This window comes from Eulemur rufifrons, chromosome 5, assembly GCF_041146395.1.
Source record: "Eulemur rufifrons isolate Redbay chromosome 5, OSU_ERuf_1, whole genome shotgun sequence".
Classification (NCBI taxonomy): Eukaryota; Metazoa; Chordata; class Mammalia; order Primates; family Lemuridae; genus Eulemur; species Eulemur rufifrons.
In genome coordinates this window covers 30,862,541-30,880,822 of record NC_090987.1, presented here as the reverse complement: position 1 = coordinate 30,880,822, position 18,282 = coordinate 30,862,541, and the positions used below count along the sequence as shown (strand labels likewise).

At 41.2% G+C, this 18,282-nt stretch overlaps 2 protein-coding genes across 2 annotated transcripts in view; one reads left to right on the top strand and one right to left on the bottom strand.

Annotated features, from left to right (window-relative positions):
- The first annotated feature begins 1,344 nt into the window (after positions 1-1,344).
- ZNF397 (zinc finger protein 397) lies at positions 1,345-8,959 on the top strand. The gene is made up of 4 exons (XM_069468456.1): positions 1,345-1,393; positions 2,837-3,328; positions 3,595-3,736; positions 5,660-8,959. Exons 2-4 carry the CDS (start codon positions 2,915-2,917, stop codon positions 6,709-6,711), a joined length of 1,608 nt encoding a protein of 535 aa, XP_069324557.1. The 5' UTR covers positions 1,345-1,393; positions 2,837-2,914; the 3' UTR covers positions 6,712-8,959.
- Positions 8,960-12,816: 3,857 nt separating this feature from the next.
- The window catches only part of LOC138383467 (zinc finger protein 24), a 50,813-nt gene continuing 45,347 nt past the window's right edge, over positions 12,817-18,282 (bottom strand). The window contains exons 1-3 of the mRNA XM_069468454.1: positions 16,525-16,982; positions 16,108-16,246; positions 12,817-13,797 (exon numbers count right to left, since the gene is read on the bottom strand). Coding sequence (XP_069324555.1) covers positions 12,866-13,797; positions 16,108-16,246; positions 16,525-16,932 — 1,479 coding nt within the window. The 5' untranslated portion in view covers positions 16,933-16,982 and the 3' untranslated portion in view covers positions 12,817-12,865. Of the gene's footprint in view, positions 13,798-16,107; positions 16,247-16,524 lie in introns of the transcript that reaches the window.

Below are 18,282 nucleotides of genomic sequence, written 5' to 3'. Positions count from 1 at the left end.
ATTCCTGAATGCAGAAAGGCTTTACGGAAGCCAGTCAAGTAGCTCCAGCCAAGAGGCAGCACCAGACCTCAGCAATGTGAGTGAAACCATCTTGGACCTTCCAGTCCCAGTTTAACCTAGATAGCTGACACCTCATAAAAAAGACTAGCCATCGCTGCTATACCCTGCCTGAAATCCTGGCCATAGAATTGTGAGCAATACAACATCTGCTGTTTTTAGTCACTAAGTCTTGGAGTCATTCATAATTATGCAGCAATAGGCAATTGAAACACAAAGTGATAATGTTTTCTTGCTGTGTAAAATTGCTATAGTAATTTCACAATGATTAAGAATTAGCGAGTCACTAACAGCTGTATATGGTAAGGAACACTTTTTTCCGATATGTGTTTTAAAAGTCTTCACTCACAAAGGAAAATTTCTTTGTTTCTACGTATGCATCACCTTATCCTATGTACTAACATTTTAAAAATAATTAAATACAAATAAATGGGGAAATGTTTGTAACAAATGAGATGATATCCCTAACAAGCAAAACCTTTTCACAAATAAAAAAGAAAAATACTAACACCTTAATTTTAAAAATGGACAAAGCTATTTCTCTGAAGAACCATAAATGCTCAATAAACATGAGAGGGCAATATCTTAACCTCAAGCTAAGTTAAAACATTAGGTATCCTTTTTCACCCATTAAATGGCCAAAGAAAAAAGTATAGTAAGACTTAATGCCAGCTGGGTTCCAGTAAAAAATAGAAAAACCCGGCGTTAGAGGCCCAGAGTCTGGGACACCAGAGTCTTCTTCAACTATGGGGATTTCAGCGTCCCTGGTCACAGGCTACCTGACTTTGGGCAACGTTTAGGCCTGTAAAATGGGGACAAGATAGCTACCGCACAGAGCTGTTTCAAGGCCAAAATGATATGCAATGTACGTGTTAATTTTTGGCCAGCCTGTTCGCCCTTGCGTTTACTTTTGTCGGAGATCCTGGAAAAGAACCGGAATTACAGGAAAATCCTAATACTTCCCGGGGAAATTGGGAGGTGGGAAGAGACGGGAATGACGCGACGCCAAGAATGACAGATGATGGCAGGAGAAGGCCAGATTGGGAAGTGGCCCAGGCGGGGGCGGTGCCCTCCCGGAGCCGCTGCTCACAAAGACCCCCCGCCTCTCAGCGCACCCTCGCCGGGTCTTCCGGGTTCCGCCGGGCGAGAGACCCTAGAGGGAAGGCGGGAGAAAGAGTAGAACCCGCAGCGTTGATTGGCTGCCTGAGAGCAAGGGGTGGGCAAACACAGGCTCGGGAGGGCGCGAGAGCGGAAGACCGCGGGCGCTCACTTCCTGTCTTTGTGGCTCGCCGCTCGGGGTCAGGAACTTGCTCCCTGGCAGCTCGTGGGCTTCGCGGTGAGGGACGCGGGCCCCCAGGCGGAAGGAGGGCGGGCAGGGTGCGCGGCCAGGACGGCGGGCGTGGGGTGGAGGAGCCCCTCTCCCCGGCCTGCCCAGCCCTGGGTCGCGGCCCCTTGGCGGAGGCCTGCAGTCAAGCCCCTGCTTTCCATCGGAAAGTGCACTTCTTCCCCAGCTCCCATGGTTTCGCAACTCCTGTGTTTTAACCACGAATATAAAAATAGAAGGGCTAGTTAATGCAGCCTGCCTAGTTAATAAATCACAAATTTGTAGCCTAAATATTTTAATTAACCTTTTAACTGTAGTGTTAAGATTGAATTTTACTCAATTTTTCCTCAAGGGCATACACTCCTGTCAATATCCTCCCATCCTAAAATCAGTTCGTGTTTGGTCTATATCACAAAATTTAAAACATATAGTTATTTGTTACCACATTTCACTTTGAATGTGGTAACTTTGAATGAAAATTTTTTATTCCCAGGATATTTTAAGCTTTTTGAGAGCCGAGATTGACTTTTTTTGCTTCTGTTGTGCCTATGATATCTAACATGTTTTTGGAACACATAGTAAGCATCTTGTAAATACTACTTGGTTAATTCCTCAGTACATTTATTCACAAGCAAAAACTTTAACCTAATGCCTGGCTCAGGACAGAGCCCATAGTAAGTACCTCAGTGTTTGTTGATGAAATTCAGTGAACACCAAATGTGATCAAATGGCAAATATCCCATGATATTTTTACTTAAAGCAACTAATGTTTTGTGTGAATTTTAGAAAATGTTTTATTACTACCTTAATGAAAATCAGCATTACCTGCTATAAAAGGTAGCTGTAAATAAATGTTTAAAACTATCGTTAAATTCTGCCTAAATATTGTTATCCTTGGAGGTCTGAAGCCTATACTTTATTGAAAAGGGGCCAGCTGAGGTAGCTTATGCCTGTAATCCCACAACTTTGTGAGGACGAGGTGGGAGGATTGCTTGAGACTAGGTGTTCGAGGTTACAGTGAGCTATGATTGCGTCACTGCACTCCACCCTGGGTGACAGAATGGGACCCTGTTTCTACAAAACTAAATAAATAAAACAGAAAGGGAGTTCTTCAAATTTAACATACACGTGAAAGACTGAGATTTCTCTCCTTGATGCAATCAGCATTGAAAGAGAATTGAAAAGGAAATAATTTTCCCACTATGTGATTGATGCTAATACTGTATTCTTTTGCTTCTAAAATATTTTTTCCTAACAATAGTGGTAGGAATTCTACATAATGGGAGACACTGAATGAGGATTTTTAGTTTGTCATTTGATTACTGTTTAATTATAGCTGCAAACCTACTTCCTTTGAATGTGTTACTTGAGTGACTGATCTTTATTATTACAAGTTCTTAGAGATTGTTTTCACCGCTATAACAGTCTTTTTTTCTATATGTATATATCCTTCAGGAAAGAAGAGATTATTCACACTCCTGAAGCACAGAACCCAGTTGTACTGAGATTTTGGCTAAACTGTTTTAGCCCAGAATGGCTGTGGAGTCCAGAGAAGTTTCAACTCAGATACCTCAGGATCTTCAGGGACCAGAACTAATATTAGTGAAACTAGAAGAGGGTGTTTCCTGGGATCCAAAATTTAAACAGAATGGAAGTACCCAATCCTGCCAAGAAGAATCTCGCCAGCAATTCAGAAAGTTTTGCTACCAGGAGACGCCTGGGCCCCGGGAGGCTCTGGGCCGACTCCAGGAGCTTTGCCATCAGTGGCTAATGCCAGAGTTGCACACAAAGGAGCAGATCCTAGAACTACTGGTCCTGGAGCAGTTCTTGAGCATCCTGCCTGAGGAGCTGCAGATCTGGGTTCAACAACATAACCCAAAAAGTGGCGAGGAAGCTGTGACCCTGTTGGAGGATTTGGAGAGGGAGTTTGATGATCCAGGGCAGCAGGTGGGAAAAGAGAGAAGTGATATGTTATAAGAAAAGGAATTTACAGCCTGGAGCATGTGGTATCATCGAAACAGGGTGAAGATTTGTATGTCTCTACTGAACCCTAACCCTAAAGTGACTGATAGGGCCATACCTGTTTCTACCCTTATATGGTCTTTTTTTCCTATCCTTCCTCTCTGGAGTCCTCATTAACCTCTTTGAGACTTTTACTAAGCAGTGTTGCTAGGGATTTTCTCACAAAGCTAACTGTATTTTATTGATTTCAGGCCCCAGCTAGTCTACAGGGACCAGCAGTGCCATGGAAGGATTTAACATGTCTTGGAGCATCCCAAGAGTCAACAAACATCCAGTTCCAGCCTTTAAAGACACAGCTGAAATCCAGGAAACCTTGCCTTTCCCCTAAAAGTGGTGAGGAATAGAAACTCTTCTGGGAACTTTTATCAGGCCTCTGTTTTTGAGGATACAGAATTAATTCATTTTATAAACTTATTACATGTGAGCATCAACTTTATTATTCTAAACCAGAGGTGTTCACTTTAGCATTTTGTATTCAGCAACCTTCATGAAATTGCAGTCAGCCCTCCTTGTGTTAGTTTTCCTGTCATCCATTTACTTATTCCATGATTTTGTAACTTTATAGGGTACTAATACATGTCCAGTTAGTACTGTGGTAGGCACTGGGTCTCTGTCTTCAAGGAGCTTTCAGGTCTAGTTGGTGGGTGATAGACAAGCAAAAAGACAATTGCAATGTAGCGTAGTAAATTATAGAATAAAAGTAGGCACTGCGTACTGTGGGAGCACATGTAAAGGCACCTAACTCAACCTTAAAAGTTCAAGGAACACTTTCTGGAAGAAGAGACATCTAAACCAAGATTTGAACTATAAGTAGGAGAAAGCCAAGTAAATAGGTGGGAGGAGGAGTGGCCCAAGTAAAGGCCACAGAGTGCTTAAGGTGAGATAATACATGGCATTTTGAAAATTGCAGTTAGTTCAATTTGACTTGAATGGAGAATTGATGGGAGAGGGGTGGTAAGAGATGAACTAGAGAGGAAAATGGGACCCAAGGTGTGAAAACCTGTATGTCTTGCTCATTCATTTGTGCAGTCTCTTAAGTGCGGTGTGGTACAGTTGAAGGATTTTGGACAAGGGAATGACCTGTTTGGATTTGTGGTTTAGAACTTAGCTGCAAAGTTGAGAATGGGTTTGAGGAAGGCAATAGTAGAATCCTGTTAGAAACTGTTGTAATCCAAGTGGCCACAGTAAATAAATCAATATGTGTTATGGTAGGGGTGAGGAAAATAAAAGCTGGCTTCTATTCATCAGCATTTAAACTTCATTGCAATAGCTGGTAATTGTTAAAAGTAGAGCATGAGGAAGAGGAGTTGAAGATGATACTCAGGTTTCAGTCATGAACAACCTGGTTAATGGTGATGCAATTCATGTAAATGGGGAAAAAAACATCTAATGATGTGTTTAGTTTGGGACATTTTGGTGCATGTGAAATATTCACAAGTGAAATGCCCAACTAGCAGTTGGATGTGAGAGTCTATAGCTTAATAGTATTGGGTATCTGGGAGTCTGGGGGGAAATTAGTTTACAGTGTAAGTAGTAATTGAAGCCTGGGAGTAGACAGTTTATAGAGTGATGATACATGAGAGCCTAGAACCATATTTGGAGGAACAAAGTGTTTGAGTGACTAGCCCTAGAATCTAAGAAGAAATAGCCACAGAAATCAGGCTGATAGAGCCTAGAAGAGAATGTCTCTTGAAGAAATTTGTGGTCCTCAGTGTCAGCTATGGAGAAGTCAACTAAATAAGATCCATAAAATACCCACTGGATTAAACAGCTACGAAGTTGGTGACCTTGATGAGAGTCATATCAGTGGATGTGGTGGAGGCTGGGGGGAAAGGTAAGACAGAAGCCAGATTGCAGAATGGGAATGAGTACAGACAACCCTTTTCAAGAAACTTTACTGTGAATGGGAGTGAGTGAGGTTGCTTGAAGGAGATGTGTAGGTAAGGAGCTTGATTTTAAAAGATGAGAGAGACTTGAGCTTATTTAAATGCTGATGAACAGAAGTCAGTAGAAAAAGAGGTTGAAAATAATAGGAAGGAGATAGTAAGTAATTGATCAATTGATATCTCAAAGGAGGCAGGAAAGGATGAAATTCAAAGTGTAGGTACAGGCTTTAACATTAGAAAAGAGGAGAGACCCTATTTTGACCAGTGCCACTTTTGCAGGAAGAAGCTTCTCTTTTCTGTCATGTAGAAAGTGAATATTGAGAGTGACTGGAGAAATGTAAAATCTGTGTTTTGCTATTTGTCATTTCAGATTGTGAGAAAAATGAAATAGCAACACAGGAGGACATTTCAGGAGAAAGATCACAGCGATTTCCTGGGGAACCTTCCTTTGGAGGAATTAATGAGCATGAAAGCAATTTAGAGTGGAAGCGTGGAAGTGCTACAGGGGAGAAATTAAGAAGATCTCCTTCCCAAGGAGGCAGTTTTAGGCAAGTGATCTTCACACACAAATCTCTAGGAAAGAGAGCCCATTATGGTGATCCTGAAAGATGTTTGATTCTAACTGCAAACTCTTTAACATGTCAGAAATTTCCTCCAGAAGAGAGACCTTATAGATGTGAAATATGTGGGCACAGCTTTAAGCAGTATTCCACTCTAACACAACATCAACGAATCCATACTGGAGAAAAGCCCTATAAGTGTAACCAGTGTGGGAAGGCCTTTAGTTTGAGGTCATACCTTATTATTCATCAGAGAATTCACAGTGGTGAAAAAGCATATGAATGTAGTGAATGTGGGAAAGCCTTCAATCAGAGTTCAGCCCTCATTAGACATCGGAAAATCCATACTGGGGAGAAAGCTTGTAAATGTAATGAGTGTGGCAAAGCATTCAGCCAAAGTTCGTATCTCATTATACATCAAAGAATTCACACTGGTGAGAAACCTTATGAGTGTAACGAGTGTGGGAAAACTTTTAGCCAGAGCTCAAAACTTATTAGACATCAGCGAATTCATACAGGAGAGAGACCCTATGAATGTAACGAATGTGGCAAAGCTTTCAGGCAGAGCTCAGAGCTCACTACCCATCAGAGAATACATAGTGGAGAGAAACCCTATGAATGCAATGAGTGTGGAAAAGCGTTCAGTTTGAGTTCAAACCTTATCAGACACCAGAGAATTCATAGTGGAGAGGAACCTTATCAGTGTAATGAATGTGGCAAAACCTTCAAAAGGAGCTCCGCCCTCGTTCAGCATCAGAGAATTCATTCCGGGGATGAGGCTTATATATGTAGTGAATGTGGGAAGACATTCAGGCACAGATCAGTCTTTATGCGTCATCAGAGAGTCCACACTGTAAAGTAACTTGTGAATATTGTAAATACTTCAGATTTTTATCTTTGTTAATCAAAAGGGTTTACTTTAGAGGAAGACTCCATAAAGGTTATAAACTACCAGATCTTGAGTCGGTCACCTTGCTTTGTGCAGCATGTCCCAATGCCAGTGTAAATTGCCCCTTAAAAGCTTTTCCTGTGACTAATCAGAATAGAAGACAGGAGAATCATTACTTCCAGCTTTTCTCTTACCATTAGGACTACTCAGGAAAAATGAAAAATAGGAATGTAACATTGAAGCTTCATTTTTTTATGGGAATATCACGAAATGCTCTGCCACTGCATTTGATTGTCAGTGTGCCAGGTTAGGGGGATGGTGTGGACAGCACAAGGGACTTTGTCTCAGGAATTCGAAATTTACTGACCCAATAAAGAACAGCGACAGGGCAGCAAGAAAGGAGGGGAAATGATTTCATCAATGATTTGTTGAGCCCAGGGCAAGCCAGAAATTATATAGGCATGAGAAGATAGAATATAAATTAATTTATCCAACAGTTATTTTTTGAGTACTTGCTTTGTGCCAGGGACTAGGGATACAGTGGAAAACAAGACATAATCTCTACAGTCTAATGGGCAGGGCAGCCAAATAGGCAGTTAACACTGTTGTGGTCAGTGCTGTGTGACTTTGAGCATCCAGCTCAACCTTGGATGAGGAAAATGGGGGAGATAACCTGAAGGATGAGTAGCACTTAGCCAGGGGTGTTGGCTAGGGAAGAATGTTCCCAGTAGAGGGAACAACAAAGGCCAGAAAGAAAGTATGGTCCATTTCTGTTGAGGTTTTTTTTTTTTTTTTTTGAAGTGAGGTCATATCTGTAAGAGAAGCACGGGTGTGGCCAGACTCTTAAATAGCACCTATAGCAATATATATGCCAACGGAGAAGTTTCTGTTAATAAACAAAACCTGGAGCCCTTAGACCATATAGTGGTCAGGAGCTTTGCCTTGGTCATTTTGACCCCAGGGAAAGGACTAATGTTTCCTTGCCCAACCTGTAGATTATCCTAGAACTTCCATGGGGATAGTGGTGGGATTAGGGTGAGAGAGAGCCCAACCTAGATGTTAAGAGTCTGTTACAGAGTTCTAAGTCTCCCTCTCCCAGACATAAGAGTTCTTAGGATAGTATCAGAGCTGCTGTCAGATTCCTTCTCATCCCCAAGGCTGTGACTCAACCTGCCATATCATTTGTTTCTGGGCCGTATCCTGCAGTTCCTGGTACACTTGTGCTCTGATGCTCAGAAAATATTTTTTGGTTGCTGGGTGTGTGACTTATTCTCTAGGCACCTTGCACATGTTCAGTTTTGCCTTATGTTACCATTATTTCACAGTATTTTTTGCAAATTTTGTTAAAGACGACGCTAAAAGGAAATGACAGAAACTACTAGTCACGTTCAGTCAAGACTTCCCCTTTTCTGAGGGCCCCAGCAGGAAGAGTATCCTTAGGCTGGAGCTTAACACAAGGTGGGAAGTTGTACAGGTAAATCAGCAACAGAAAGACATGTCATTTAAAAGACCTAATAAGTTGGAGGAATAACACACCTTACCAAAAAATAAAAAATAAATCTGTGGAAATCTAGAGTCCTGTGCATAGAAAAAGAATTTTCATGAAGATAAAAAGAAACAGGAAAAAAAGAAAAAGAAGCAAAGAGAAGCAGTGCTCCTGTTGGAGCATACGTGATTGGGTATGTACTAACCAGTAAGAATGACAAGAGGGCTAAATGCCCAAAAAGAGAAAGGGAGGGGATCATTTGGAATTGATGGTAAAATTTAACAAAATCTTGGTAAGAGCTGTTCAACTCCTGTTTTCCTCCTTTTCCACAGAGAAAGACTCAAACTGAAAGGGGTAAGACATTAAGTAGGAGTTGATATTAACATTGAGAAAGGAAACTACTCTATTTAAGAGCCCTCTTGCATACATCAGTAAGAAATGTAATAAGTACTTGGCTTTGTATATATGTATTAGTTATTTCTCACTACAGCTCATATTTTCCAGATAGGGAAATGAAGGCTAGAGGTTATACGGCTAAAAAATGGTAACATCAGACTTTGAACCCAAGTATTAAGAACCCAGCGCCCTGCTGTGGAGCCACTTCTCTGTACTGTCTCCCCATAGGAAAGTTCTAATAGAAAAAACTGGTACTTAAATAGGCAAATCACAAAAGCATACATATTAATGAGTAACACATAAATGTTCAGCCTCACTAGAGTTAAAATGTATATTAAAGCAAGAGTTAAAAAGACATTTCCTGGCCGGGTGCGGTGGCTCATGCCTGTAATCCTAGCACTCTGGGAGGCCGAGGCGGGTGGATCGCTCGAGGTCAGGAGTTCGAGACCAGCCTGAGCAAGAGCGAGACCCCATCTCTACTAAAAATAGAAAGAAATTATATGGACAACTAAAATATATATATACAAAAAATTAGCCGGGCATGGTGGCACATGCCTGTAGTCCCAGCTACTCGGGAGGCTGAGGCAGTAGGATCGCTTAAGCCCAGGAGTTTGAGGTTGCTGTGAGCTAGACTGACGCCACGGCACTCACTCTAGCCCGGGGAACAGAGCGAGACTCTGTCTCAAAAAAAAAAAAAAAGACATTTCCTTATAAATCTGACAAAGATTTGGGGAAATTGGGACTCTAACACTGCTGGTGAGATGTGAGTACGTACTGTATCTGGCAATTAATACCAGAAGCCTTAAGCATCGCCTTTTGACCGAAATTCTACCTGGAAATGTATACTTCTGAAGAAACCATTGTGAATGTACACAAAATCTTAAAAGCTGTTCAAACTGATGGTTAATATTAAAAGAAATGAAGCATTCATGATGTATTGTTAAGTAAAAATATGAAGTATGTACAATATGATCCCATGTAAAATATGTATTCATTAAAAATACTGGAAATATGTAATTCAGGGTGCTATACTGGTTATCTCTGGGTGCTATGGTTATAGGTAATTTATTAATAACTTTTTCTTGTGTTTTTCTGTATTTTCCAAATTTTTCTACAATAAATATCTAATACTCTTAAAATTAGGGGGGAAGAGTGAATGGAAGCCCAGAACAGTTGAGAAAATACGAAGAAAAGCACATGCTTTCTACAGCATCTCTGTCCCTTCCAAGTCTCAGGATGTTAGCTAACTTACTAACTTCGATCCTCGATTTCATCACTGGTAAAATAACAATAGCAAACTTAGCCATCTCACACATAGTGTACAAAAAAATCTGCAAATTATATATCCCACTGCAAATAGAAGCTATTTGCCTGGAAGAGATTTACAGTTGAAAAAAGCAATAGCCTTGAAGTGAAGACCTTCGGCAGCTTTTCCATTAATTCTGCAGACATGAACAAGTCACCTCAACTCCAGACCCTCAACTTTAAAGGAGCTGAAGTAGATGATCTCTTATGGTCAAAGCCTCACCATTTCATTTTTATGAAATGGAGGGGTGCACCAAAACAAGGTGGATGTCAAAGGAAATTGTTTTTTCCTTCACCAGTCTGGCTTCAAAGAGAATTCATGTGTTTACTTTCAGCTCAGGGCTGTCTTGTTTCCCTTGGTATACAGGCAGTCCAGGGGTAACAATGTCTACCTTAAATAGATCTTAACATGGATTAAAAAAGATAACATGCAATTTAGGCAAAATGTGTAATATTAGTTTCCTACCTCTCTCTCCCTCATTTCCATAGCTTTCAACTAACACTGTCTAAATGAAAGGACTGAAAATGTAAAGCAAATCTGACCATGGTCTCTCCAAGCTCACCTTTGTAGTGAGGAACTACTTGGGGAGACAGGTAAGGTCATGGCAGGCCCTTGCCCAGCCCACAAGCATAACCTTGGTCCTCTGCAGTTAGTGGTGAGGATTCCACTCTGGTGCATACGACACCCCCTACCGCCACCCCAAGGGAAGGAAGAATCCTAAGTCTGGTGGTCATAGGATGCATATGTGTTTAAAGGGGCTACTTGCTCTCATTTCCATGTTGAGCTTTTCAACAACTGAATCCCAGATGCCCCCTTAATTTTGTGACTTTGATGAACTGCAGCCCTAAAGACTGGCTGCCACAGTTTCCCACTTTTTGGTTCAGAGAACAACTTGAGAACATCAATCCCCTGACTTCTTCCCACAGTCCCTTCCCTGTCCTCCAAGCATTATCCCCACTCGTTATTGTGCTCTGTACTCCTAAATGAATAGTTTCAATGCAAACCTTTAAAACTCAAATTTTATTTCAATACATCTTGCATTACACTCTAATTTTAAACAGTTTAAGTATAAATGTAAAAGTTAGTTACCAAAAATTATTTACTAAACAGGATTTTTCCCAAAAATATTAGAGCTGGGGAAAAAAACACTAATAGAAAGTACTCCAAGATGTTAACAATGTCTCTATGGGTAATGGCATTGTGGGTGATTTATATTTTCTCATTTTCTATATTATGAACGTTTATAATTAATTCACAATCAGGAAAAAATCCATTAAGTGATATTTAAAACATTAAATCATTTGATTGTCACCTATAGGAAAAGGCAACTCAAATCGCTATCCATTTGCAGGATCCCTTTAGATTTGTGATTGACCTTGCTAATGATAACTGCACAATCTTAGACACAAAGGGGGTTAACTTACCTCCCCTATTACCCACAACAGCTGTGATCACCAAGTCTTCTTCAGAAATAACACTGTCAGGAAGGACATCTAAGAAGAGGAATCAAACTTTCTCTTAGATATTAATTGCCCTTAGCAAATGGGAGTTAATTAAAACTTCCAAAATAAAAATTAGCAGAAAAGAATAGTTTTGAGGAATCTGAGGGGGTAACTCAACAAATGTTAATTGTCCTCAAGTAGCTTAGGGTCTGCAAGCTTGGTGGAGAATGTCAGGGAGGAACAGTGGAGCCTGGAAAGATAGTCTTCCCATCACTGTGTTCCTGTACGTCTCCCATTTCCTGAGCCCCAGGGATGAGACACAAACACCCCAGTCCCCACTGTCTCTGGCCTCCCAGCTTCATTCTTTCCTTGGTGTACATACATGCCTGCTTCCATAAGATACATCAGAGTCTTGTACCACACTAACTCCGAGTAGTTCAAGGTCTCATAGGTCACTCTGGGTCTGGAATAGGCTCCCCAGCTCAGTAATTATAAATAAGGGAGAAATCAACAAGTCATGGCTCTGAGCCAGAGTCTGTAACAACTAATGCCTGCTGAAGAGAAGAGTCCTGATGAAGGTGTATCTCCAGATCCTCTCTTATCTTCATGCCATTGTATTAATATGTGCTATAACCTCTGCCTGTAACGCTCTTCTCTTCTCCCCTGCCCTTGACCTGGCTAACTTCTACCCACTTTTTAGTTCTCAACTGAGATGTCATCCAGGTCTTCAATGACTCACAGACCAGGTTAGGTAGCCCTGCCATGTACTTTGACAGAAACTTGCATTTATCCTACCAAAGCACTTATCACACTTCACTGTAATTACCTGTTTAGTAAATATGTACCCCTTAACTCGAAGAAGGCAATGTCTGCTCCAATGGCTATCACATAGCAGGTACTCAATAAATAAGTAAACCTGAATTGACCTCAGCAAGAAGCTCAGGGCTGAGAATTGGCAGGGGTGCGGAATGAGCCACCATTCCTCAGATACTATTAATATTAAACTGCCTCCAATACTAGTAAATTAATAGTGTAACTCATTTCACAACTCCTCAATTCAACATTTCAGACGGCTGAATGACTCAACATGTGCCTCCACTTGCCAAATGCAAATTCTCTTGCTGGGCAGCCATCCTTGCCATCTTATAAGAAGCTCTTTCAGACCGATCCTGGACTTACTGTGAAGGTGCCCAGTGGCAGTTATGTCTGGGTTGGTAGAGAGCGGAGTGAAGGGGGTATTGATGAGCATCCTCATCCAGAAATGTGTTAGACATTTCTAGGAAGTATCTACCATTCTTTTTGGAGAAGACCTGGGTAAAATTTTACTTCCATTCAACACTTTAATAATCATAACAAACATCTTTGTGTGAATCTCCTCTTACAGTACTGAACTGGGCTTGGAAGGACAGAAACCCTGCTCTCAGAAAACTTCTATCTGGCAGTCTCACCCCCACAGTGAATTCCTTGCATTTCAAAATAGATGGCTCTTACCCACAGTTAAACTCTGGTGTGTGTTCGCTGATGCTGCATAAGGCCTGACCTATGCCTAAATGTTTTCCTACATTCACTGCATTCATAAGGTTTCTCCCCAGTGTGAATTCTCTGGTGCTGGGTGAGGGCTGAGCTCTGATTGAAGGATTTTCCACATTCACTACATTCATAAGGTTTCTCTCCAGTGTGAATTCTTTGATGTTCAATAAGGATAGAGCTCCTACCAAAAGCCTTACCACACTCGATACATTCATAGCTTTTATCTCCAGTGTGAATTTTCATATGCTGAATAAGGGCTGAGCTCCGGCTGAAAGCTTTCCCACATTCACCACATTCATAAGGCTTCTCTCCAGTGTGGATTCTCCGATGCCTGATGAGCTCTGAGCTGCCCCTGAAGGCTTTCCCACATTCACAACATTCATAGGGTTTTTCGCCACTATGAATTCTCTGATGTCTAACAAGGTCTGAGCTCAAACTGAAGGCTTTGCTACATTCTTTACATGCGTAAGGTCTCTCTCCAGTATGAATTCTTTGATGTCTAATCAGCTTTGAGCTCTGGCAAAAGGCCTTCCCACAGTCAAAGCACTCAAAGAGCCTTTCCCCAGTGTGAACTCTCTGTTGTGTAGCATCATTTGATCTCAGATCAAGACTGCCTTCACTTTCATTACAGTCAAGGACACTCTTTTCGGTGGGAATTTTCTTGTTGAAGGTTGCCAGACTGAAATGTCTTTCCTGGGAAGGAAGCGGACTCATTTTGTTCCTTGCAGCATTTCCCTCTTGCTTCTCAGAGTTGCCTAGACCTCCCAAAGCTTCTTCAACTATCTGTTCTGAAGGCATTTCCCGAGGAAGCCCTTCTGAGGATATCACAGCTACTGAGGCTGCACATTCAATAATTTCATCCTTTGCTGTCAACGTGTCGTCAGCCACCATCTTGCCATCTAACAATGTGAATAGAAAATGCAAATGTCATTTACTCTCCGTGCCAGAAGAAAGGAAACTACTGTAGCAGGAACAGAAAATAAACCAACTGAAATAAGTGTTTACCTATTAGGAGGAAAATTCTCAAAACTAGCTTCTCAATCTAGAACAATTCAGAAAAGTGGCCTGGGGGTAGTGAGATGTGGCCCGCTCAGAGAGTAAAGTAGACAAAGAATGAGAGTCAGTATTGGGGAAGAGGGATGGTGGACAAAGAAAGACATTAGTTAGAGAAACTAGTGACAAATGATAGCAACCAGGAAGCTAGGAGACAATCCTGGGTTAGAGGAGAAGACATATTTTTAGGTAATGAGGGAATGGAATAAAGGTGAGAAGGAATAATCAGGAGAAAGATATCTAAGAGTCTTAGTGGTCTTCTAGCAAAGTAGGAGAGCAAAAGATATGATTAGGAAATGTTTTGGGGGTTAGTATTAAACAGAGCTGAACTATATCAGAACTAGAAGCATTAAGGCAATTGCAAATTCTGACAGGTTCCAAATGAATCAAATAATTACAATCAAATAGAATAAGATACCCAGTGCATGAGAAGAAATATTGCAGTTTCCTGACTCATTCTGGGATCAGGTGGGAGTCTAATAGGTTTGCTTTTTTTTATGTGTAAACCATCAAAGAAGGGGCTGGAAACAACCAGTAGATGTGATTACCCAAAACCAAACCTTCCAGCTCTTATAAAACATGACTCCTTTATCTTTAGATTTCTAATAACTCATAACAGGAGACTATGAGAGAGAGATGGCTGATATAACTTGAATTATTTTATTATGAAAAACTGTTAAGTTACTCTACTCTTCCCAGGAGTCCTCTAAATGTACGTGCATCTTACAGATCAGGAAACTGAGGCTCAGAGAGGCTATGCAAGACCATAGAATTAATAATTGGTAGAGTTACAATTCAAATAAAGATGTTTAATATTAATCAATAAATAAATATTTTAAAAAATTATAAAGTGGCAATATAATATGTAGGGACAAAATTAAGAGCTGTGGAAATTAGAAAAGCAATGTAACTTATGGGCTTTTAAATATCTTTCCAAATTCTATAACTATATAAAGTCAAATTATGAGACCTGACAAAAACTTTGACCTTAGATGTATAGATCAGGAAACCATCAAGATTTTTATTTTTTCAACTATCCATTTATTATTATACCAAAAAAATTAGAATAAACAGTTAACTGGAATAATTCCTAGAAATGACAAATAGAGATTATAGTAGAATAAGAAATGGTCACTTGAGTATTTAGAAATATTTGTATAGAGATAACCCAATTTTGCCAATAACATAATCAAAGTCCTTTCAGTTCTAATCCTTGGCATCTGTGACAGCTATCAATGCATTGCCTCTTAGTTTCAAATTCACCCTTCATTGCCCTGCCTGTGATACTGGAACATTTCTCTCTTGCCAGCTGGCATGATGTGACTTTTGTCAGTAGAGGGGGCTGAAGAGGAAGGGGCTTTTCCTCCTGGTTCTGGCATGCTCTCTGTGTTTGTTTCTGTAGCACATGGGACACCCAGCAGTGCACACCCCAATGAGTTCCAGAGGCACCATCACTGTGGGTGTCTTCCAAGCAAGTTCTGTGCCATGTCACCTCCCCATGGCGGGCTTCTGGCACTCCAGAGAGTGGCTCCTCATTGAGTTCTGCCAGCTCAGCACTTCAGTGAGTGTCTCCATCCAGGGGCTGTGGTTGAGCCCTCTCCAACAAGATCTGGATCTCAGCCCTGGCAGGGAAGGGGAAGATGTGGCACCCTCTTGCAGATTTGTTCCTTCCTTGGGTGTTCTACCTCAGCCCAGAGACACCCTATATCTGTTATTCCTGTATGCTTTAAAGTTTGGTTTTTTGTTATACCACTTACTAGTTAAAGCCCTGTTATATTAATAGTTCATAATTCTTAACATTAAACTTTTTCTCTGTTCAAGTTATTATATGGTTTCTATTACTGACACAATTTCAACTCCATCTTAGGGACTGCCTTGCCAATGGAACCAAAATATTAAAAAACCAGAATATTGGTCTTTGAATATTATAGATACTTTAGAGAATTTTATTAAAGACCTTATTCTTAACCCAAAGTTAGAATTGGTATTGGAATTTCAGATTCTAAGCAGAGCCAATGGAAGAATATTTCTAGACAAGGAGGCCTTTCCACAATATTCAGTGATGGCCACAGTGACTGTCACTAAGAAAATGAACCATACCACAGATGACAGCCCTCACCTCTATCCTAAACCCCAAAAGGACTGGGGCTCCTCACCTCTCTCTTGGAAAGCCTGAGGCTCCTGAGCCTCACTCTTGCACTGGTTCTCCAAGGGCTGCAGTGGGCTACTCAGAGACTTCAGGGCTCCCATGGATGTCACTTCCTTCCAGATCATTTCTTGGCCATGAGCTGTGTCCTAGGAGTAATCAAATACCAGCACTATGATTCTCAGGATATATAGGAGGAAAACCCGTAGAGTAACAGGGCAGGACAGGAGGAATTAAAAACTCATTCAAAGGATTAGAGAAAAAACAACAGGACTAAAAGCCCTAGTGACCTGAATCCAGGGAATGAATAATTAATAACCAGAAAGACAGAAATTCTATAATTCTCTTCAAGTAGAGTCATTGCCACTCATAACATCTTCCCCATCAACTTATAAAAGGTCTAACAAACAAAACACCTACTTCTTACCTGTTGCCTTGGCTCATCAAGTTCCTTCTCCAGCTCCTCCAGCATAGTCACGGCTTCCTCTCCATTCTCTGGCCGATGCTCTCGCACCCAGGCCTGCAACTCCTTGGGCAGGATGGCCAGGAACTGCTCCAGCACCAGCAGCTCCAGGATCTGCTCCTTGGAGTGCACCTCCGGCCGCAGCCACTGACAACACAGCTCCCAGAGTCGGCTCAGAGCCTCCCGGGGCCCAGTGGAGTCGGAGTAACCAAACTGCCTGAACCGCTGACGGAATACCTCCTGGCTCCAGGGGTTTCCCTGAAGGCCAAAGTCCTGTCCCCAAACATAATTCTCTTCTTCGACCTTCACAATTATAAGTCCTTCTTGTTCTTTCGGAGCACGGTAGGCCAAGGCCGTGGCCTCTCCTGACATTCTGGGCAGAGACAGTCTGAAAAGGCAGCCCAGCGGAGGCAGGGAGGAGCTGGTTTGTGTCTGAGAGATTCCCTTTAAATTCCAGCTCTTCAGGGAGCTCCTGAGGTGAACAACGCTCATGTTACACAGGGGAAACGTGCTTGGAATATAAGTACAGGTTTTTGAAGGCCAGTTTGTAAAGAAAATCAACTAAAAGGGAGCTTCCATATAAATGATACATGTATAAATGACACAGGATTTTTTTCAGGATGTGAAATAGAAAATTTCAGTGTAGCCAAAATCAATTTGACCTTTAATAATGATGTTAGGGACAACATCAGGGATAATAAACAATGCTCATAGATCATGGCATGCAGAAAAAACACCGTAGTACATTAGTATGTCTCAGAATGATAACTAACATTTTACTGAGCACTAGCTGGACACTTATATAAATTTGATATAATTTTTCTAACAACTCAATAAGGACAATCATAAAATTATGCCCATTTTCCAAAGGAGGCTTCTGAGAATCATGAGATGACCAACAACATACAGCCAGTGAGCAGCAGAACTGGGCTCTGCAACCAAAGTATTTAGCTTTTTCTATTATGCCATGGGACCTCCCAAAAGAAGGGAAATCACACTTAATAAACATCTACTGTGGGCCAGGCACTTCACAAATACTATATTATTGGGGCTTGACAACAACACTGTGAGGTTAAGTATTGTCATATCGATATTACAGGTGAGGAAACTGAGGTTCTTGAAAGTTAAGTAATTTGCCCAAGGCCCCAAGATGGTAAGTAGGAAAGTCAAGACATGAACTCAGGATTGCCCAACTCTGAAGCCCTTGCTCTTTTGATTACAGAATGCATTACTGCCCAGGACAATCTTAGTTGATACTATAAATTAGGAATGATGGTGAAAATGTTAGGAAGGGGTCACGGAGAATGGCCACGGTGAATGTACAAACAAGGAGAATTTATTCTTGACTTTAAGTCACAAGGTCTTGAAACAGCACAAAGAAAAGAGAAATGGAGTCCTTCATCCATTCTTTCAACAAATAATTGAGCCTTTGGAAGTATCACTGGACAGAAGAAAAAAAGAATAAAAACGAATACTTGAGCATTTCCTGTGTGCGAGGCAGATGTCTTAGGATTAAAAGGTCTGTCCCCAGGGACTCTCAGTGTAGAGTCAGAAGGCAACAGGTAAATAGACAGTGTGATAAATCCAAGGATGGAGGTAAGTATACAAGGTAGCACAAGGGAAAGACAACTGACCGAGACCAGGAAGACAGGTGCAGGAAGAACCAGGGAGAGCTGCCTGGAGAAGACATCTCAACAGCCTGATATGAGTGAGCTAGGTAAA